This window comes from Rhinoderma darwinii, chromosome 5 (assembly GCF_050947455.1).
Source record: "Rhinoderma darwinii isolate aRhiDar2 chromosome 5, aRhiDar2.hap1, whole genome shotgun sequence".
Lineage (NCBI taxonomy): Eukaryota > Metazoa > Chordata > Amphibia > Anura > Rhinodermatidae > Rhinoderma > Rhinoderma darwinii.
The window spans coordinates 328,439,309-328,462,263 of record NC_134691.1 but is presented as its reverse complement, the minus strand read 5'-3'; the positions used below and the strand labels follow the sequence as shown (position 1 = coordinate 328,462,263).

Here is a 22,955-nt window from a genome sequence, read left to right as displayed (position 1 = left end):
GACATAAAGAGGCATAGTACAAAATCAGCAGACGGACTTCCAGGTCAGGTATAGCAGAAGTCATGGCAGACAGGCGCTTACGTTTGTTAAAGCTAAAGGTCAGGGCACGAGGAAGGAGGTTCGTCACGGGTCACAAGCAAGAGGTCAGGGCAGGCATAGGTTTTGGGTTAGAAGAAAATGGACCATATATTGGCGCTGCTGTTGAATAAAATCTGAATAAAAGTATTGTATAAGATAAATACTTGTTTATTAAGGCTACGCGTTTCAATGCTGAGCTAGCATCTTCATCAGGCCAGAAGAGTCACAATCAAAGAAGCACCTTAAATACAGTGTGCTGTTAGGCCAGACAATAAAAAAGAAAAAAAAAAAAAAAAGAAAACACAGGTCAGAGAACAGCTCTGACATCATGTGGGGTCAGTGACATGTAACATACACAATGAATATAAGTTTACAGATCGTTAAGAGCATTTTATACAGGGTTATGACAAAAGACAGAGTACCAATCATATAAAAAGCGGAAATGAAAAAAAAAAAAATGCAATTGTAATAGACAATAATAATAGAAACGGGGGAAAGGAACCCCCGATATGCAGCATAGATAACATCCTGAAAATAAATATGAAGGAACGCATTCAGAAAAGTTCAGGCATCAGGCAAAGATAGTCAAAGGTACAAGCAGGGGTCAACCACAGAAAGTCTAACAAAGTATAACGTAGGGAATCACTAGACTAGCTAGGATGAAGCGAATTGCTAAGGCAATGTGAAAAGGAAAAGAAGGTCTCTTTATACCTAGGAAAGGCTGGGTAAGCAGATTGGGCACGCTGGCCCTTTAAGACTGCAAAAGTCAGCGCACGCACTAGGAAGTGCAGAAGGGGGGCGTCTAACTCAGGGCACTCAGACACCCACATCTGTCATTGATATAAATGGCTCTTTGCTTGGTACGTTGTGTTAAGATTTTCAGTAATAGAAACCTCCGAGCAGTGCCAAAGGGGTTGATCTCTCTATAGAGAGTCCTTTATTCTAGAAAGTCAAAGGGCAAAAACTGCATGGAAAACGGCAGCAGCACAACCTGTGCAAGTGAACATGGCCTTATAAAGCAGTGACTGTGCTAGTTAAACCTCTCCTGTGAATGATGCTCTGCAGATGCGAGGAGACTAGCAGACCGCGAGCGAGCGTTGGCTGTGATTATACATTATTATTTATTCATTTGTACAGTCCCTGCTGCTCCATTCTCATCTAATTATCAGCAGCGATCGGATTACGTCTTTATGCGACTATTGTGTCCCCTGTGGTTAAAAAAAAATTATAGAAAATCTAAAACCATGGAGCAGTGGCTTTGTAAAAATACACTCGACAACCTAAGAGCGCGCGAATGGAAATAACGCCGCTCTCTCCTTGTGAACAACACCGTTATGGCCGAAAAACACTTGCGTTTGGGAATGTCCATTATCCTATATCCAGAGCAGCTGTATCGCGCGCGCGGAGACTTGAATCCGTCAGGTCAGCGGGACTTACGGGTTCAGTGACAGAAGGTCTTGAACTGCTATCAATCACATCTAAGTTCCTAACTTAGGCTACATTCAGACGCGTGTAGCGAACCTCGAACGTGAAAAACTGCAGTTTTTCACGTTTTAGGTGCACCTGTGCGGGGCTCCTTGTCACGGATCTCCCATAGACTAGTCTATGGAGGGATGCGTTACACGCAGTAAAATAGGACATGTTTACACTGTCCCTTCACACGCTCAGTTGAAACAACGGTCGTGTGAAAGGCCCCATTGAAATACATGAGTCCGTGTGACTGCCATAGTTTCAACAACCATCGCACGGACTACATATACGCTCGTCTGAATGAGCCCTTAGACGCGATCGATAACAGGTGGATCCCGTGTGTCAGAGACACGCAGGACCCGCTGTCACTGAACCAGTCAGTTCCGCTCACCTGATGGATACAGGTTTCAGTGCGAGATACAGCTGCTCTGTATATAGGATACAAAAGCAGCTCTATCTGAAAAAGTAAAAATTATTTTTAAATAAAAATTAAATACAAAGTTGCACCAAACACACTGATACGATTTATAATAAAAAAATAATTCAATAGGTGTACGTAGCCTTTAAAGCATTTCCCCAAAATAAAAACCACCAATATGGCTGCCATTTCAGCGCTTACAGGGGTGTAATTTTATTTTCCTCTGCCCGTATTTTGCCCCTTATGTGGCATACCTCTCCATTTCAAGTCTTTGAGACCGACGGTTACAGTTAAATTTTATTAAACATTATTTTATACTTTTTGAGATACAGCTGCATTGTATCCTGTATACAGAGCAGCTGTATCGTGTGCTTAGACCTGAATCCGTCAGGTCAGCGGGACTGACAGGTTCAGTCACAGCGGTTCCTGCTTGTCAACGAGTTGTTACCGATCACATCTAAGTTCATAACTTAGATGTGATTGATAATAAGTGGATCCTGCATGTCTGACCCGCTGTCACTGAATCCGTCAGTCCCGCTGACGTGACGGATTCAGGTTTTAGCGCAAGATACAGCTGATGCAACAAATTTCGCAAAAACATGCATGTAGCCCTAAAGAGACTTTCCGATCCTCTGTGGCTCCTCTTCCAGGACACCGCTGTCCCCGCCCTCTCCATTCACGGTGCTGTCCTAGACTACCACTTCCTCCACGTTGTCACTGCCTTAGTTGCTAGGCAACGGAACAAAAGTCGGCGTCAAAGACCGAAAGTTTATAGATTAAGACTAGAAGCAAAATGACAATTTTTTTTTATTTTCAAAGATTAACGCTGCGTAGAAATACTGAAAGCTTTACTGTGTTTAATATGATTCAGCCGTTTCTTAGTTATAGCGGTTTCCGGGAAAGCAATATAATTACAGAACGACGCAGTAAAAGCCACAACTTCATAGGGCTAAACATGTCATAAGAAACCTAAGCAAACTAGTCATGATCCACTTCAATCAGAAGTATTCGCTGAAACAAACCTTGCACCGTAATTAGAATGGAACGGACAACAGTAAAAAAAACCTGTAAAAGAAAACTTAAAGGGAATGTCCATCCTTGATCTTAGTGACACTGGCTAGACGACTGGGTCAGAGCATCTCCACAACGGCCCCTCTTGTGGGGTGTTCCCGGTTTGTAGTTGTTACTACCTACCAAAAGTAATCCAAGGAAGGACAACCGGTGAACCCGCGACAGCGTCATGGGCGGCCAAGGCTGATTGATGCGCATGGGGAGTGAAGGCTATCCTGGCTGGTCCGATTCCACAGAAAATCTACTGTAGCACAATCTGCTGAAAAAGTTACTGCTGGCTGATAGAAAGATCTCAGAACACGCAGATCATCGCAGCTCGTTGTATATGGGGCTGTGTATCCGCAGACCGGTCAGGGTGCCTATGCTGACCCATGTCCACCACCAATGGGCAATGGAGTATCAGGACTGGACCATGGAGCAATGGAAGCAGGCGCCTGGTCTGATGATTAACGTTTTCTTTTACATCATGTAGAGGGTCGGGTGCGTCGCTTACCTGGGGAAGGGATGACACCAGGATGTACTATGGGAAGAAGACAAGCCGGCGAGGGCACTGTGATGATCCGGGCAATGTATTGCAGGAAATCCTTGACATTCATGTGGATGTGACACGCACCACGACCTAAACATTGCTGCAGACAAGTACCCCTTTCATGGCAGCGATATTCCCGAATGGCAGTGCCCTCTTTCAGCAGGATGATGCCCCCGCCACACTGCAGACTTTTCAGGAATGGTTTGAGGAACACGACAAAGATCAAGGTGTTGACTTGTCTCCAAATTCCCCAGATCTCAATCCGATCGATCATCTGTGGGATGTGCTGGAAAAACAAGTCTGATCTATGACGATCGCACCTCACAACTTACAGGGTTTATAGGATCTGCTGATAACGTCTTGGTACCAGATAACACAGGGACCTTCAGAGATCTGGTGGAGTCCATGCCTCCACAGGTCAGAGCTGTTTTGGCGGCACAAGCGCGACCTACACAATATTAGGCAGATGGTTTTAATGTTGTGGCTGATCGTTATTTGGTAGTAAGAGAAATAGGGGACAGATGGAGGAGTATAAATGCAGGCTCAGACTACACATGAGTTGGTTTGTAGTCTGTAACAATGGAGACACATAGCTCTGAATAGGAGCTGTATACACAAAACAATAGGACATTTTTAATTAGGACTTTTTACAAAGATGCTTCATTTCCTACTTTAGATGCATTGGAGCAATAAAACAAATGGGTGCCAAAAGGTGGACATATCCTTTTAGGAGTTGTAAACACTGACCTCAGGAGGCGGCTCATCCCATAGCGGGAGGCATAATGCAGTGGTGTATTATGCTGGTAGGGTTCCCCATAGGAAGTGTTCGGATCCAAGGACTCTTTAAGCTGCGGGTTGTTCTCGTAGATTTGATAAGCTAAGTTCTCATCTCCATTGATCAATGCTTTGCGGAATTTGGTAGTGGCGTTTCCCATTGTGGGGTCGAGACTGGCGCTTCTTTACCCGACTTTCAGCCTCTTGCCGGTTTGATCCGCAGCATAGTGCCCGCTCTGAAAAAGAACAAAAATGAAAAAAATATATATAAGTAAGACTGAACCGCAAATCTACACGGTTTATACCAGCTGCGGCACTGGAGTTCAGATACAACTTCTTTTATGAAACGTTAACCAACTTCTCATGTGTAAAATCCCAGCCCAGCCAGACCGGGCCAAAAGGGTATTTAGTCAGGAAGTCATTTGGACGTGAGCTTCATGCCTTTAACCCCTTCCTTAGTGACCGCATCTACACCTTTTCACGCGATGGCGGGCAGCTGATGTATTGCCATGGCAGCCGGGGGCCTAACAAAGGCCTAATAGATTGCCTGTCAGTTTTACACGGACAGGCAGTAAAGCTCTGGTATACTAAGTATACCAAAGCATTATATCTGTGATCAAAAGATTACATAGTGAAGGCCCATAGTGAGGCTGAAAAAAAGTAGTAATAAAGGTTACATAAAAATTTATAAAAATTAGTTCAAAAATAAATAAACCCACAAAAACGATGGCAGAATTGCTATTTTTTTCCATTGCCCCCCCAAAAAAGGAATAATAAAAGTTAATCAATAATTCCCATGTCCCCCAAAAGTACCAATGAAAACCTACGTCTCGTCCAGCAAAAAAACAAGTCCTCATATTACTACATTAATGGAAAAAAAAAAAAAAGTTACAGCTCTTGGAAACCAACAATGCAAAAACAAATAACTTTAAAGAGGCTCTGTCACCAGATTATCAAATCCATATCTCCTATTGAATGTGATCGGCGCTGCAACGTAGATAACAGCAAAGTTTTTTTTAAATCATTTTTGCCCAAGTTATGAGCAATTTTATATTTATGCAAATTAGCTTTTCAATGGACAACTGGGCGTGTTTTCTCGTTTTACCAACTGGGCGCGTATTGTGTTTTTACCAACTGGGCGTTGTGAATAGAAGTGTATGACGCTGACAAATCAGCGTCATGCACTTCTCATCGCTCCCACCCAGCTTCTTTCACTGCAGACACACAGCGTGACTTCACCCACAGGTCCTTCAACCTTGGCGTTGGAAGAGAGAAGACACATCGGCTCCAGGCGTCCGAGAGGGTACAGTTGAATCTGCAGCAGCATCACCATGTGCAGGTAAGCTTAGCAAACTCCCTAGAGACAAACATATTACCCTCTCGGACAGCTGGAGCCGATGTATCTTCTCTGTCCGACGCCAAGGTTGAAGGACCTGTGGGTGACGTCACGCTGTGTGTCTGCAGTGAAAGAAGCTGGGTGGGAGCGATGAGAAGTGTATGACGCTGATTTGTCCGATCCATTTTTGAGGTATGAAGGGGGAAGGTAGGGGCGGATCGGAACTCCTGGGCACGACAAAATAGCACTGTGTAACGGTCAGCATTTTAGCCCCTGGGGCCGACTAGGATTTGTACGCCGCGCTCCTGAAAGCTTCCTTTGATATAAATTATTTTAATAATATGCTTTATTCGCTCCCCTTCCTGTTCCCGTAGCTTATGCCGCTCCGGCACGACTATCGGCCCTAATGGAATTTACATCAATGTGACCCAGCGGCTCCCCGCCACCTCTCGTGATAACAAAATCAATAACACATTATAAGCCTCCTGTATCATAAATGTCCTGGACTTTTCACCTATAGCAAACAGATTTATTTATTTTTTTTGAAAAACCAAACAATTTGACAAAATTTAATTCTGGACTGACTGGATCAAACCTCCATCAATCTGACATTTAATCATTTCAAATAACTAATGGTCAATCCACACAGTTTTCTGGTGCCGATTTTGACGTGAAAACCACGTCGGTATCAGCGCCCAAAAAATGCACCATATCCCCCTCCCCTCTCCATTGATTTCAATGGGAGACAGGCTTTTCTTTTCTTTTTTTCTAGGGCAGATTTTGCGGCAGATTTTTTTAGGCCTAAATGTCCACAGCAAAATATTTTTGTTTATTTCAAACCTTACTCAAATTTTTTTGGCCCTTTTTTTGTGCCACAGACGGGGATTTAATAAGGTACCAAACAGAACGGGTATCTCATATTATATTTTTTTATACATATAGGGGGGCAGAAAGGAGAAAAATGCAATTTTCCTTTTGGAAATTAGAGTGATCTTCTGTCCGATCTTACAACAGGTGTGGAGAGATGCAGGTAGCACGACGGGCGGTGCAGTTGCCAAGGAAACCACGTCAGAGAAGTCTTGTACATAGGTCCTATTTTACTTAACGGGACCCATATACGAGACTTTTCAGGCGTTGCATAGTTGACTTGGCAATGGTACCATCCCTCTACGTTCATTGTCGGACCGAGAGTGACACTTTAGTATAATTATGGCAACCAATCAAATTTATGGCACAAAATAATCCTCTGACTCTCCCCTGTATAGCACCAAATACGTGCACCCTAAAACAAAGGACTACATTTTAGTTGTAGCATTTTCCGGTCTGATGTGTGAGCGCGGTGTTTAGTACTTTGGGTTCGTTTCATCCCCCGGACACCTCAGTAGGATCAGGCCAATGTCAACCCCATTAATAGCAGCGCACTATGCGGATCAACCTGCCACATATATTTACGCCCTAGAAACATTATCAATTAGTATGTAAACCTACAGAGCGGCAATGTGAAGGGGTTAAAATAATATATTCGCAGTAAAAGTGAATTCTAAAAACATAGAACCCGAATGAGGTCTCTAAAGAAGATCGGCCCACTCTCTTGACACGTCTATTGTAGTAAATACTGGAGTTCTGCAAAAAAATAATGCTGGAGCAACTTTTTTAGAACTCTGAATTGTACTGGTCCTCTGTTATTCCTCCTGGAAATGTATGAATATATTAACTAGGAGTTATCATTCCTCCTTGTCAATAAGGCGTGTCCCTACATGGTCTGACACTGTACACACTGATTGGATAGTATCAGACTGCGTGGGGACCTTTTTACAAGGGTGAAGGCCAACACCCAGTTGTCAATTTCTGCACACATTTCCATGCATTTTATTGCAACATTTCTATTTTGCCCAACTTTTTTATTTTTTTAAATTATTTAGTGTTTATTGGGTCTGGTTAAAAAGTGCTTAACTACGTCTCGTCTATACATGAGAAATACGTACTTAAGAATTTAAGCTAGTCTAGGCGTCAATAGTCAGGTCTATAGAAATAAACTGCGTCACAAGACCGAATACTAAGTAGAAAAATGTTGCACGTGAGTCACGTGGCTGTCATGAGACAGTTACTATTGAAACTTTTGCACAGCCACGTGTCAAACAGGCGGTCACAAAATAAGAGAAGGCCAAAACAGGCGTATCCAGTACAGTAGAATTCCTTATTAAATTCACGATCGCGTTTCGGGATCAGGTAAATGCGTTACATGTTAGATCGCGAACACAAGGCTGTTTACATAGCATTACTGCCTTCACCTTCCCAACATATACCTCTGACAGACTGCTGCAACGTATGCTACAGCATAGGCATACAGCGGCATACGTAATAGGTTCCCATATTGAAATAAATTATTATATATACACACACAGTGAAGGAAATAAGTATTTGATCCCTTGCTGATTTTGTAAGTTTGCCCACTGTCAAAGTCATGAACAGTCTAGAATTTTTAGGCTAGGTTAATTTTACCAGTGAGAGATAGATTATATAAAAATAAAAAATAAAAAAAATCACATAGTCAAAATGATACATATTTATTTGCATTGTGCACAGAGAAATAAGTATTTGATCCCCTACCAACCATTAAGAGTTCAGCCTCCTCCAGACCAGTTACACGCTCCAAATCAACTTGGTGCCTGCATTAACCCCTTCCCGACATTTGCCGTACATGTACGTCATGGAAAGCATTGACTTCCCGCAAAATGCCGTACATGTACGTCAAATGTTTGGCACCGGCTCAGAAACTGAGTCGGTGCCATCATCACCGGATCTCAGCTGGATCTTACAGCTGACATCCGACTGTAACGGCGGGGACCGAAATTAGCTTCGATCCCCGCCATTAACCCCTTAAGTGCAGCGCTCAAACGCGATCGCTGCACTTAAGGAGTTTGCAGCTCATCGGAGCCCCAGCAATGAAATTGCCGGGGTTCCGGTGGCTGCAATGGCAACCGGAGGCCTAATACTGGCCTCCCGGTCTGCCTAGCACCGAAGCCGGTCAAGATCCGCCCGGCGGCGGAGCCTGATCGGCTTCCGTAGCTGCCGGCAAGATGGCGCCGGGTCAGGAGCTGATCCGGCGTCATCAGCGGTGGATGTCAGCTGTACTGTACAGCTGACATCCACCTGTAACGGCAGGAACCGGAGCTAGCTCCGATCCCTGCCATTAACCCCTTCGATGCAGCAATCGAAAGCGATTGCTGCATCGTAGCGGTTACTAGCAGATCGCCAGCCCTGACAGGCAATCGGGACTGGCGACTGCTGTTATGGCAACAGGAGACACAATGGTCTCCTGCTCTGCCATTACGGAAGCAGATTTAGGCCCCGCCGGGAGGCGAAGCCTAATCGGCTTGCTGTCAGTGAATGACTGACAGATCTAATACATTGCACTACATAGGTAGTGCAATGTATTAGAAAAAAAAAAATCTGACCGTTGGACCTTCAAGTCCCCTAGTGGGACTTGAAGAAAAGTGTAAAAAAAGTATAAAAAAGTGTAAAAAAAAGTGCAAAAAATAAAAGTTTGAAAACAATAAAAGTTTCAAGTAATGAAATAAAACACAATCCCCCTTTTACTCTTATCAAGTCCTTTATTATTGAAAAATAATAATAAACCATATGTATCGCCACGACCGTAACGACCTGAGGTATCAAAATATTGTGTTATTTATTGCACGCGGTGAACAGCGTAAAAAAAAACGTAAAAAACGTTACCAGAGTTTCTGTTTTTTAGTCACTTTGCCCTACAAATATTAGAATAAAAAGTGATCAAAAAGTCGCACGTATCCAAAAATGGTACCTATAAAAACTATAGCTCGTCCCGCAAAAAACAAGCCCTCATACACCTCCGTCAACAAAAAAATTAAAACGTTATGGTTCTCACAACTTGGCGACAGAAAAAAAATACATTCTTTTTACAAAAGTAATTTTATTGTGAAAAAAGTTGTAAAACATAAAAAAATGCTATAAATTAGGTATCGCCAGAATCGTACTGACCCGCAGAATAAAGGTAACATGTAATTTATAATGCGTGGTGAACGCTGTATAAAAAAACCGAAAAAAGCTGTGCCAGAATTGCGTTTTTTTGTTTACCTGGCATCCCAAAAAATAGGATAAAAGGTGATCAAAAAGTTGCATGTACCCCAAAATGGTACCAATAATAACTACAGCTCGTCCCGCAACAAACCAGCCCTCATACCGCTACGTCTATGAAAAATAAAATTAGTTATGGCTCCAATAAGTCAGGAAATAAAAAAATATGCAGTTGTGCCCGAGGGGAACATTTCTTCAGTTTGAAGAGGCGATTTATCAAGGACCTAAAATTAGGGAACCAGGAAAGGGAGGGCCCAAACATATCCGCTGGAAGCGATGGTGCCCGTATTATACCAGGACAACACTTCCCAGCAAAATTCCTCAAACTACAAAGGTGCGGAATGTGGACCAAAAGGGGGATAAGAAATTACACCATTTATCAGTGCGACACTGGCCTGTGCGGAAAGGATTGCTTCACAGCGTAACACACATCTATGGATTATTATTTTTTTTTCATACCACCTGACTATGCCCCTTATATACTCCGCCCCGCTTACATGTACCCCCACATTATAAAACACCAGCAATACTCAAACAAATTTAGTACCAAGCAAAATCCGCTCTCCAAAAGCCAAATGGTGCTCCCTCGGCTCTGAACCCTACAGCGTCCCCAAACAGCAGTTTCCTTCAACATATATGGCATCGTCATACCCGGGAGAACCCTTTTAACAATTTTTGGGGTGTGTGTCTCCAGTGTCATAAGCTTGGCATGACATATTTGCCACTGAATGGCATATCTAGGGAAAAATATAAATTTTTAATTTGCACCATCCGCAGTGCATTCATTTATGGAAAAGACCTGTGGGGTGAAAATCCTCACTACACCTCTTAATAAATGCCTTGAGGGGTGCAGTTTCCATAATGGGGTCACTTCTCAGGGGTTTCTTTTTATTATTTCACATCTGAGCCTCTGCAGTTGTGAACCAATACTTTGTAAATAGCCAAATTAGGCCTCCACTCCGCATGGTACTCTTCACTCCTGAGCCCTGTCATATGTCCAGGCAAAAGATTAGGGCCACATGTAGGGTGTTTCTAAAACCGGGAAACACCGCATAATAATTAGAGGGCTGTCTTGTTATGGTGGCACAAGCCGGGCACCACATATTGGCATATCTATGGAAGAAAATCCCATTTTCACTCTGCAACATCGAGTGAACACTAATTTCTACAAAACACCTGCAGGGTTAAAATGCTTACTACACCCCTTGGTAAATGCATTGAGGGGTGTAGTTTCCAAAATGGGGTCACTTCTGGGGGGTTTCCACTGTTTTGGGTCCACAGGCGCCCAGAAACCAATCCAGCAACATCCTGACTCCAAATGGCGGTCCTTTCCTTCTGAGCCCTGCCATTTGCCCAAACAGCAGTTTATGACCACATATGGGGTATTGCCGTTCTCGGGAGAAATTGCTTTACAAATTTTGGGTTCTTTTTTTCCTTTATTTGTTGAGAAAATGAAAAAATTTGCGCTAAAGCTACGTCTTATTGAAGAAAAAGGACTGTTTTTATTTTCACTGCCTAATTCTAATAAATTCTATGAAACGTCTGTGGGGTCAAAATGCTTACTACACCCCTAGATGAATTCCTCAAGAGGTGTAGTTTCCTAAATGGAGTCCCTTTTTGGGCGTTTTCATTGTTTTGTCCCCTCAGGGCTTTGCAAATGTGACCTGGCCTCCTCAAACCATTCCTGCTAAATGTGATCTCAAAAAGCCAAAATAGCGCTCTTTCCCTTCTCAGCCCTGCCGTGTGTCCAAACAGCCGTTTATTACCACATGTGGGGTATTGTTTTACTCGGGAGAAATTGCTTTACAAATTTTACGGTGCTTTTTCTCCTTCAGTCCTTGTGGAAATGAGAATAAATTAGCTAAACCGACATTTTCTTTGAAAAAATTTAGATTATCATTTTCACAGCCTACTTCCAATAATTTATGCAAAAAACCTGTGGGGTCAAAACGCTCACTATACCCCTAGATAATTTCCTCAATGGGTGTAGTTTCCGAAATGGGGTCACTTGTGGGGGGTTTCCACTGTTTTGTCCCCTCAGGGGCTTTGTAAATGTGACATGGCCTCTCAAACCATTCCTGCTAAATTTGAGCTCCAAAAGCCAAACGGCGCTCTTTCCCTTCTAAGCCCTGCCGTGTGTCCAAATATCCATTTATTACCACATGTGGGGTAATGTTTTACTCGGGAGAAATTGCTTTACAAATTTTGTGATGCTTTTTCTCCTTTAGTCCTTGTGGAAATGAGAAAAAAAAAATCGCTAAACCTACATTTTCTTTGAAGAAATGTTGATTTTAATTTTCACGGCCTACTTCCAATAATTTCTGTAATAAACCTGTGCGGTCAAAATGCTCACTACACCCCTAGATAATTTCCTTGGAGGTGTCTAGTTTCCCAGATGGGGACACTTTTGGGGGATTTTCACTGTTTTGGCACCGCAAGAGCCCTTCAAACCTGACATGGTGCCTAAAATATATTCTAACAAATATAAGGACCCAAAATCCACTAGGTGCTCCTTTGCTTCTGAGGCCGGTGCTTCAGTCCAGTAGCACGCTACGGCCACATGTGGGATATTTCCTAAAACTGCAGAAACTGGGCAACAAATATTGAGTTGCATTTCTCTGGTAAAACCTTCTGTGTTATAAAAAAAATTGTATTAAAAATTTATTTCTGCCAAAAAATATGAAATTTGTAAATTTCACCTCTACTTTGTTTTAATTCCTGTGAAATGTGTAAAGGGTTAAGACATTTTCTAAATGCTGTTTTGAATACTTTGAGGGGTGAAGTTTTTAAAATGGGGTGACTTTTTGGGGGTTTCTAATATATAAGGCCCTCAAAACCACTTCACAACTGAACTGGCCCCTGTAAAAATAGCCTTTTGAAATTTTATTGAAAATGTGAGAAATTGCTGCTAAAGTTCTAAGCCTTGTGAGGTCATAGAAAAATAAAAGGATGTTCAAAAAACGATGCCAATCTAAAGTAGACATGTGGGGGATGTTAATTAGCAACAATTTTGTGTAGTATAACTGCCTGTCTTACAAGCAGATACATTTAAATTGAGAAAAATGCTAATTTTTGAAATTTTTCACTATATTTTCGTGTTTTTCACAATTAAATACTGAATGTATCGACCAAATTTTACCACTATCTTAAAGTCCAATGTGTCACGAGAAAACAATCTCAGAATCGCCCGGATAGGTGAAAGCATTTCAACGTTATTACCACATAAAGTGAAACATGTCAGATTTGAAAAATGAGGCTCTGTCAGGAAGGTCAAAAGTGGCTAAAGAGGGAAGGGGTTAAAGACAGCTCTTACATGGTCACCTGTATAAAAGACTCCTGTCCACAGACTCAATTAATCAGTCTGACTCTAACCTCTACAACATGGGCAAGACCAAAGAGCTTTCTAAGGATGTCCGGGACAAGATCATAGACCTGCACAAGGCTGGAATGGGCTACAAAACCATAAGTAAGACGCTGGGTGAGAAGGAGACAACTGTTGGTGCAATAGTAAGAAAATGGAAGACATACAAAATGACTGTCAATCGACATCGATCTGGGGCTCCATGCAAAATCTCACCTCGTGGGGTATCCTTGATCCTGAGGAAGGTGAGAGCTCAGCCGAAAACTACACGGGGGGAACTTGTTAATGATCTCAAGGCAGCTGGGACCACAGTCACCAAGAAAACCATTGGTAACACATTATGCCGTAATGGATTAAAATCCTGCAGTGCCCGCAAGGTCCCCCTGCTCAAGAAGGCACATGTACAGGCCCGTCTGAGGTTTGCAAATGAACATCTGGAGGATTCTGAGAGTGATTGGGAGAAGGTGCTGTGGTCAGAGGAGACTAAAATTGAGCTCTTTGGCATTAACTCTACTCGCCGTGTTTGGAGGAAGAGAAATGCTGCCTATGACCCAAAGAACACTGTCCCCACTGTCAAGCATGGAGGTGGAAACATTATGTTTTGGGGATGTTTCTCTGCTAAGGGCACAGGACTACTTCACCGCATCAATGGGAGAATGGATGGAGCCATGTACTGTCAAATCCTGAGTGACAACCTCCTTCCCTCCACCAGGACATTAAAAATGGCTCGTGGCTGGGTCTTCCAGCACGACAATGACCCGAAACATACAGCCAAGGCAACAAAGGAGTGGCTCAAAAAGAAGCACATTAAGGTCATGGAGTGGCCTAGCCAGTCTCCAGACCTTAATCCCATCGAAAACTTATGGAGGGAGCTGAAGATCCGAGTTGCCAAGCGACAGCCTCGAAATGTTAATGATTTACAGATGATCTGCAAAGAGGAGTGGGCCAAAATTCCATCTAACATGTGTGCAAACCTCATCATCAACTACAAAAAACGTCTGACTGCTGTGCTTGCCAACAAGGGTTTTGCCACCAAGTATTAAGTCTTGTTTGCCAAAAGGAATCAAATACTTATTTCTCTGTGCACAATGCAAATAAATATATATAATTTTGACAATGTGATTTTGTTTTTTGTTTTTTTTAAATATAATCTATCTCTCACTGGTAAAATTAACCTAGCCTAAAAATTCTAGACTGTTCATGTCTTTGACAGTGGGCAAACTTACAAAATCAGCAAGGGATCAAATACTTAATTTCCTTCACTGTACATACACACACACACACCACGCAGCAATATACATGGTTTCTTTACTGTATCCCTCTGTATAGAATAGCTTAGCCTATTATGGTATTTTATGCAGCAAAAATAAGAAAGGTATACCGATGTTCACCGGACGAGTGTACGACAAAATGACATTCATTTGGCATACGCTGGGTGAATGGGGACCTACAGATAAGTTTGGCGTATGCGCCTTCACACAAAGTAGGGCTATAATGATATGTGAACAGAACCTAATAAATTATTCTAATCTAATGGACCCTCCTTTAAGTTAAAGGGGTTTTTCCCATAATCATTTGATACATTTAATAAAAGTCCGATCAGGTCTTTCTTTAGGCCTTCCATACATTGTTTATACAACTGCACAGGACATTGCTCTGCCATGAAGGGCCCTTTTAGGGCTCTTGCACACGACAGTTTGTGCCCCCCGAGTCCCGTCCGTGATCTGTGGACAGGTAAGACATGTTCTATCTTTCCACGGATCGGAGAGTCGGGTCTGTTTTCACTCAATTCCACCCACTGAAGCGAATGGGTCCGTGAGAACTATCGGGTGCCACTCAGATGCCGTGAAAAAACGGACCGATTGCCACTCGGTCGTGTGCAAGAGCCCTTACATAGGCCAATTATCGGGCAAACGCTCGTTCCTGTGTACACAGGGTAACAATCAGCCGATGAACGAGCAAACTCTTTCATTGGCCGATTGGATCGTTTATGCAGTCGAAAATATTATCGTTGTTGCCAGCACATGTCCCTGCATAAACAGGGACATGTGCCGCCGACATGATGGAAATGTATGGGTACGAGCGATCAGAGTAACGATCGTTCATCTCCATACATAGCACCTTGTGAAAGGAGCAAACGAGCGCCGATCAACGAGCTGTCTTGTTGATCAGTGCTCGTTTACACGGCCCACGTTAAGAGGTCCCTAATCTGTGGACCCCGCAGCAGCAATTACGATCACCTTCAATAGCGTTTCCCTTTAGCACAAGGTGAGCATGGAAGCGATTATTCACTGGTATCAGCCATTACCATACAAGGCATACCGTGCTGTGTAGCACTTTTCTCTTTTTACAGCCACTCCTTTCCAAAAAGGAACGGTTGTAAAACGGAACGGGAGTCATCACATGAATTACAAGATATTGTGGGATTGTTATACGCAGTTCTCTAATATAAATGCGCTCGTTCACTGGTGACGTAGACTCGGTCATTGACTGCATGAAATAAAATGAAGTCGACTTGCCCAAAAAAAAAATCCAGACAAAAAAACAGTAATCACCAGCCGCCCCATGTAAGTAATGTCCACATGATACGCACAGCCTGAAATTAACTCACAGCAGCGTCGCGATGCCAAAATGACAAAACAAAAAACCCTCTATGATAATCATCAAAAATAATAAAAGTAAATGCAAAAAATTTTTTCCCCAATTTTTCACAGTATTTTTCTCGGCTCTTTTTCAAGCCTCTTTGCGCATATATTTATATACCTCAGGAAGAATCCAGCGCGCTTCCTCAGCAGGACATTTGCATATTTTGGTTCATTAAGGGCACAGCGTGGCACATCTTCCAGGAGAGCAGAAGTTCAGCCGTTCAGGCAAATTTTTAATTGCTGTGATTCTCACCCTAAAAGCAGCGGGATTGGCGTTGATGTGCCATGTGCAAGCAATGTGGATAGCGGCAGGCACAAAAGAGGAGAGTGACAGGAGAAACAGAGCCCTTCACAGTCTGCCAGCTCGTCACAGTATCGCCCTGGCTGCGAATGAGGCAGATGTCTGCCGGCGCCAGGGCATGGTATGCACCGACCGACTGCAACAAACAAAAGACGGCGCCGTTCTTCAGGAGACAGTCACAAAAATTAAGAAGCGCAGAGTTTAAAACACAACGACTTACACAATTTATAATACAGAAAAATTTAAGATTAACTTGTCACCTATGGAGATATACATATACCGTATATGTCGGCGTATAAGACGACTGGGCGTATAAGACGACCCCCAACTTTTACCCTTAAAATATAGAATTTAAGATATACTCACCATTTCGTGCAGGAGCGCTTCACTATGGCCATCGCCGGCAGGACCCAGGACTCTCTGTCTCTTTGAACTCGCGCATGCGCAGATAGGCTGCTTCATCGCGCGAGATCTGAGAGGCAAGGAATGAGAGGAAAGGGCGGGCCAGAGGATCTTACAGAGATGTTCCCTGGCGGCTAATACCGGCTTCCCTCAGATCCGTGGCGGATTCCGTGCATCCCGGGAGCCTGTGTACCGGACTGCAGGCTCACAAGGTAACACACAACCTGTGTGTAGACAATATGTAGACTAGGGATGTCACGATACCAGAATTTGGACTTCGATACCGATACTTCGTTTAGTATTGCGATTTCAATACCAATTTCGATACTTTTGCCAACAGTAATAAAAAAAAAATTCTTCCGTTTTCTGATGTGAGGCGCGACGTGTGATGAATTTTGAACGCGCCTCACATTAATAGTAATTAATCCCATCATGTTTCTCAGTCATATTGGGTTAATGTGCGAGGTACATGATGGGGTTAATTACTATTAATGTGAGGAACATGGAGGGTAAATTCATCGCACCTCGCGCCTCACATTAATAAGTGAATGAAAGCCGTGTTTATTTCATTTTTTTACAGCGTACACATCATAAATGATGCAAAAACATTGTTGTCCGCGCCATTACTGAATGTGTGTATTTTATGTATTGAGACTTATTTTAATGTTTATTGTAAAAAAGGTTTAAAAGGTATTTTTTTTAAAATTTAACAATACTTTGTTTTTACTTTATTTTTAAACTTTAATGTACTGACATATATCAGATATGTGCCAGTACATTAACCTGTGGACGGATAATACACAGGCAGTTGTTAGGACATACTTGGGTATGTCCTAACAACATGAAATATGGTAAGACAGCCCTGGGGTCCGTCAATAGACCCTGGGCTGTCTGCCCATATATGGTATGGCCCTCGATCGCGTCACAGGAATTCCCTGTGACGCGATCCAGGGGCATCCCCCCTTCTCACTTTCCCCTGAATGCTGCAGTCAGCTGTGATCGCAGCATTCAGGGGAATAACGGCGGAGATGAGAGGTTTCTCTGATCTCCGCCGTTATAGCGCGGGGCTGCGGCTGTGTAATACAGCCATTGCCCCGCTCCTGACAGGAAGTGCGCGCGCGGTCAGCATGAGGTGATGCGGCCGGCGCTGCACTAATGAGCGGCAGTTCAGGCACTGAAGACAGAACATGGGGGTGTTTTGTAGCGCGCCCGCCATGTTCTGTCTCCAGTGCCGCCGCTCATTAGTGCAGCGCTGGCCGCATTGCATCATCCTGACCCCGCGAACTTATCATGACTCAGGAGCGGGGCTGTGGCTGAATTACACAGCCGCAGCCGCGCTCCCATACATTCATGTGTCACTATACTGAGCTGTGCGGCTGCAACGTGCATTCCTAATGTAGACAATATCTGGCATATAAGACGACCCCACACTTTTGACATTTTTTTAAGGGTGTAAAAAGTCGTCTTGTACGCCGATATATACGGTATTTAAAAATGATTGGGTGTGCGTTACATGGTCCGTAATGAAAGCGCAAATCATGGATCTAATTTATGCCCCCAATATTTCAGGCGGCGTGCTTTGCGGATCTATTTTACATTATAATACTAAATATCTAGGTACAGACCTGCCGGGACCTTCCTCCTCTAGGACTATAGTCTCCAGCGCTCCTTGGTTGGAGAGCATGGCCATTCCTTTAGGCTCTGTTCACACTGCATTTGAGACATACACTGGCTGTACAGGTTTGATACTTACCGCCGAACATACGCAACTGTATTTACCATTGAGTCTCATTACAAAAAATACATATACGAGCAGTAAAGCGTCTTGTTTTTTTTTTAAAAAAGCGTAGTAAAATATGGAAACTTTGGGATATATTTGGCTAATGACGTCTGTGGGTGCGACTATATACATGCGAGCCCATTTGGGAGGTACAGAACCAATTTTCACCACTCTCTACCTTCTAAAGGCACCATGCACATGACCGTAGTTTTATTCGCAATTACGCATCCGTAATTCCGCAAAATATAGAGAATCTCCTATTCCTGTCTGCAACGGCGTTACAAACTCGCCCACAGAAGTCTTTGGGCGCAAGCAAATTTGCGGACAGATACGGATCCGTAGCCGTCTGTAATTACGGAATCGTTGCTATGAGACGGCAGGGGATTCCCCAAGATTATTGCGCCTGAGAGATCATGTGACCTTTTCAAAGGGTTGGGCCACATTGGTGACATTTGTAGCCTCCTTTTAATTTTGCAGAGCCGTAAATACGGATGCACTACGGACCGTATTTGCGGACAGCGTGACGGATATTTGGATGACTTGCGGATGACTACGGATACGTATTTACGGACCGTAAAAACACTACGGTCGTGTGGATGAGGCCTTATTCAGATTGAGCAGCTGGTATGAGAGCAACTTCAAGGCCAAGTATTCCGCAGCTCGTCCTATAAGTGGTGCAGCTGTGTAAATCCTGTTCCTCTGTGTACGTACGTGTGAACACATCATTATTTTAGTAATGCGACAAAGTAGGACTCCATTATTTTTGCCTCCCGCCCCCATTTTCCAGTCTCACCAAATTACTGACCGATGATCTCATATCAGAAATGCAACTGTCAAGTCACTGGACTATTAAACTACGGCCAAGCGTGGTCACCAGCACGAGGTTTCTGCGAATTGCCGCCATAGAAGTGTATTGCTGAGCATTTAATATGGAGCGGTGATTTATATCGCCGTAAATTTACAGGTTCTGGGACTCGTGCCCTAATACCAAACAGTCCTATAAAAGTGTCCCGAGTCCTTGACAAGGTGCTTTTAAGTTGACTGAATGCTAACCCCCTCAGTGCTGGATATAATGCTCCCTCCATGCACCGGATCTACATCTTTTTCCTATACCGTAGTATCAGGCCCTTTATGTACATTCAGAATAAGAAAACAGTGTATGAATAATCTTTCTTCTAGGCCGAGATGTGATCGCGTGAAGTTACAGGCCCAAAGTAAGAGGCTGCACTACCGAGACATTCTGTGGACATGTCCCCTTCTGGTTTCTGTCAGGTGCAGTGTTGTCATGGAGAAATTGTACGGGTTAAAAATCACCATATATATGTATACACATACGTCTACATCCTACCTGACTGGAATAGTGTGTAGTAGTAATGACATTTATGTATTTGTGATTTGGATCCACACAAGTTCTTCATGACAACACTGCACCTGACAGAAATCTGAAAAGGATATGTCACCAGAATCTCTCAGTAGTGCAGCCTCAGGCTTTGGGCCTGTAACTGTAGAAGACATTCTGATTGCAAACTAAAGGTTCATTTTTTTTATTCTTACGATAGGTCAACCTTAATAGAGAGTGACTATGCACTTCTCCGCAGTGAATGAGGTCCAGGCATGTCTATTCTTGGGAATGGTGGTGGTCCGAGTAGTTGGGGCACCTGCAATCAGAATTTTTTGGCACATCCGATAGCTATGCTATACAAATATATGCTAAAATGACTCCTGCGGGAAGAATTTCTGTTCCCATGAAAAAAATATTTTCCTGTGCTCCGGCAGCTCGGTGTTATCATATGGACACGGAGCAGCAAGCTGAAACCTGAGGAGTCTGGTGATATTGAGCTACTAGCACAGGGGAAGGAAGTGTTGTCATGGGGACACCTGTAACTACAACTACTGATAACGTGATCTAGGAATAATATTTTTAAAACATACTAAACTAACATTAATCTCCTCGTAGTTCGCTTTTTTTTTTTCTTTTAATAAAAAGAGAAACTTTATTAAAGCAGAAGACACAATGTTGTCGGAGTTCTCTTTTAATAATGCTTCTAGGACCATTGAACTGTATTTGAGAATTTGCTTGGGGGACATAATCTGCAGATTGAACCAACCCCATAAATGAAAGGAACGCTCTAGGTAAAACTGACGGACGGTGTATTAGTCTTGCCTGGAGCGTTCCTTTAGGGAGGCACATGACGGTCTGCCCAATGATCCTGTCTACCATCTCTGCAGCAATGCCCAACTGACCATTTAATTACCGTCCCTTTAAAGAACATTTGCTTGCAGCTAATATACAGACCGGCCTCAGCAAAGATCCAATTGAGGTAATGGGAACAGAGAACACAATATAATTCATCCCGTCCAGTCTGACTCTGGCTCTCTGCCATAAAGCTAATGTATCTGAGAAAAGCGAAAAGATCCTCCATCATTGCCAGACCTGTAGAATTCCTATTCACAGCCAGAGAATTAAAGTGAATCCATCATCCATTCTTTTTTGTCCCTGCGGAAAGGCCTTATAGATTAGAAAAATAAAAAAATGCATTGAAGAGGACCTGTCAGCTATCCAGACATGTTTGATTTAGTAAATACTTGTATTCCCCATAAAATCACAATTCTGGAGCATCTCTTCTTAGAACTCTGCATTGTGCCGTTCCTCTGTTATTCCTCCTGGAAATTTATGAATAGATTAAAAACTGGGTGTTACCATTCTCCTTGTCAAAGGGGCGTGTCCCTGCACAGTCTGAGACTGTGAGCACTGATTGGACGAGGTCAGACAGGACTCCTGGCATCATAGACATTTTCTGACTGCAAAAAACGATGTGTGAAACGGGCCCAACCGTTCAATTCCTGTTTCCCCTGCGATGTTGTGGGACAGTCGGGCTGATTCGACAAACAGAAGGATCAAGTCACATGTCTACGGCCATGTTTTAATTTTTAAAGGATCCATGACAAGTTTTGTAACAGGCCCTAACAGATCCCTTTGATTTGTAATAGATCCTGATGGAACAAAACCGTGAAGTCAGTGTGAACAGAGCATTACTGTATTCATACGGCTCTGGTTCCTAAAGTAAAGAGGGCCTCAGTTATGAAAACTAACATGACAACTGGCCTTGTCACTCATAGCAACCAATCACAGCACAGCTTTTATAGTATCTGACAAGTTAAAGAAATGAAACCGGAGTTCTGATTGGTTGCTATGGGCAACAAGGCCAATTTTCATGTTACAGTTTTCAGAAATCTCCCATTATGTATTAGAAAATAGCCCCACATGAGTCACTCAACGTACCCTTGCCCTAAGCATTTGCGTGTACCCTATATATTTCGGAAGATGATAGAGCTGAGAATAGTGGTGGTCGTAACAACCCCCCCCCCCCCCCCCCAGACAACTACTGGCTATAGCTACAAAGCACTAACATCATTGCTGCCCACTCGCTCAGGCGCCAGCCTACCCAGTATAACTTTATAGAGCTCTGTGCTTTCTTGCACTGACCTCCCCCTACATTTGGGTGACAGAATACAGAGCTCTACAACATTATTCAAAGCAAGCGGGCGCTAGAGCGGGCGGGCAGCAGCGCTCTGTAGCTATAGGAAAGGGGGGTTTGACAACTACTGGTGCCGCCTCAGAACCGTTACATAATTATTTTTTTCGTTTTTTTTGGGGGGGGGACGGGACGGGTCTGGACTTTGTGTAATTACACGCCTAGAAAATTAGCATTGAGGGGGCATCTGAGTGATAAGAGGGGGGACAAAGGCAACTTCTGCAATTAAAAAACAGTTTCCTATTGTAATCCATAACATTTTTAATTATTCACTCTGCTACGCAATGTCCAAACATATTCGACCCATTGCGTAGCAACAGGTGTAGCAGCGAGTGACAACATAAGAGCTCCTAACTCCATGTGTTGATGACAAGTCCCCAGGACTTCCACACGCAAGATTTTTTTTTTGGAGAGAAGATGGCTGCCACTCATGTCCGAAATAAAAAGTACTGTTTTGTTTCGAAGTGGGCAGGGAGGTGAAGACAACTGGTTTTCCTGCTTGACTTTTTCTTTAGGCCCCCCTCACACGAGCGTGAATCACGTCCGTGTGCTGCGCCTTGAAACAACGCACGGCACACGGACCCATTGATTTCAATGGGGCCGTTCACACACGCGTGAGTTTTCACGCAGTGAGAGTTCGCTGCGTGAAAGATACTGCGTGTCCTATTTTGAAGTCAATGGGTGCGTGAAAACCACGCACCAAACACGCGTGCACAATCATGTGCGGTGCGTGATGTACACATCAATTCAGTTGTGCATGCGGTCTTAGAGATTTTAAATTAAAATCACCTGAGCGGGACCATGTGAGCGATAAAGATTACCAAGAACAAAGCGGGCATTAATAATACGAGCGGCTGAAGTACATGTATCATATACCGGTCACCTTACTCTGCCAGGGAGACCCTCCTCTGCCTCGATATAAATCGCCGGCCATGGCACGCTGCGTTGTGACCAATGCAGAGAGAGCCAGGGGACCATCAATCACCAGCCGCAAGCAGTGACAAGGTCCTGATGAGTCACCCGAGGCCTTCATACACCCAGCGACGTGCCTCCAGACGCCTCAGCACTTGGCAGCGGGCACACACTGCACCTTTTATCCCATTATAATAAGATCTTTTTCATTTTCCATTGACGGGAA

General features: G+C 43.5%; 1 protein-coding gene across 1 annotated transcript in view; it reads right to left on the bottom strand.

The window, feature by feature from the left end:
- The window catches only part of ANKIB1 (ankyrin repeat and IBR domain containing 1), a 101,740-nt gene that overhangs the window by 71,942 nt on the left and 6,843 nt on the right, over positions 1-22,955 (bottom strand). The window contains exon 2 of the mRNA XM_075827690.1: positions 4,314-4,576. Within this exon, the coding sequence (XP_075683805.1) occupies positions 4,314-4,501 (188 nt within the window). The 5' untranslated portion in view covers positions 4,502-4,576. The remainder of the gene's footprint in view (positions 1-4,313; positions 4,577-22,955) is intronic.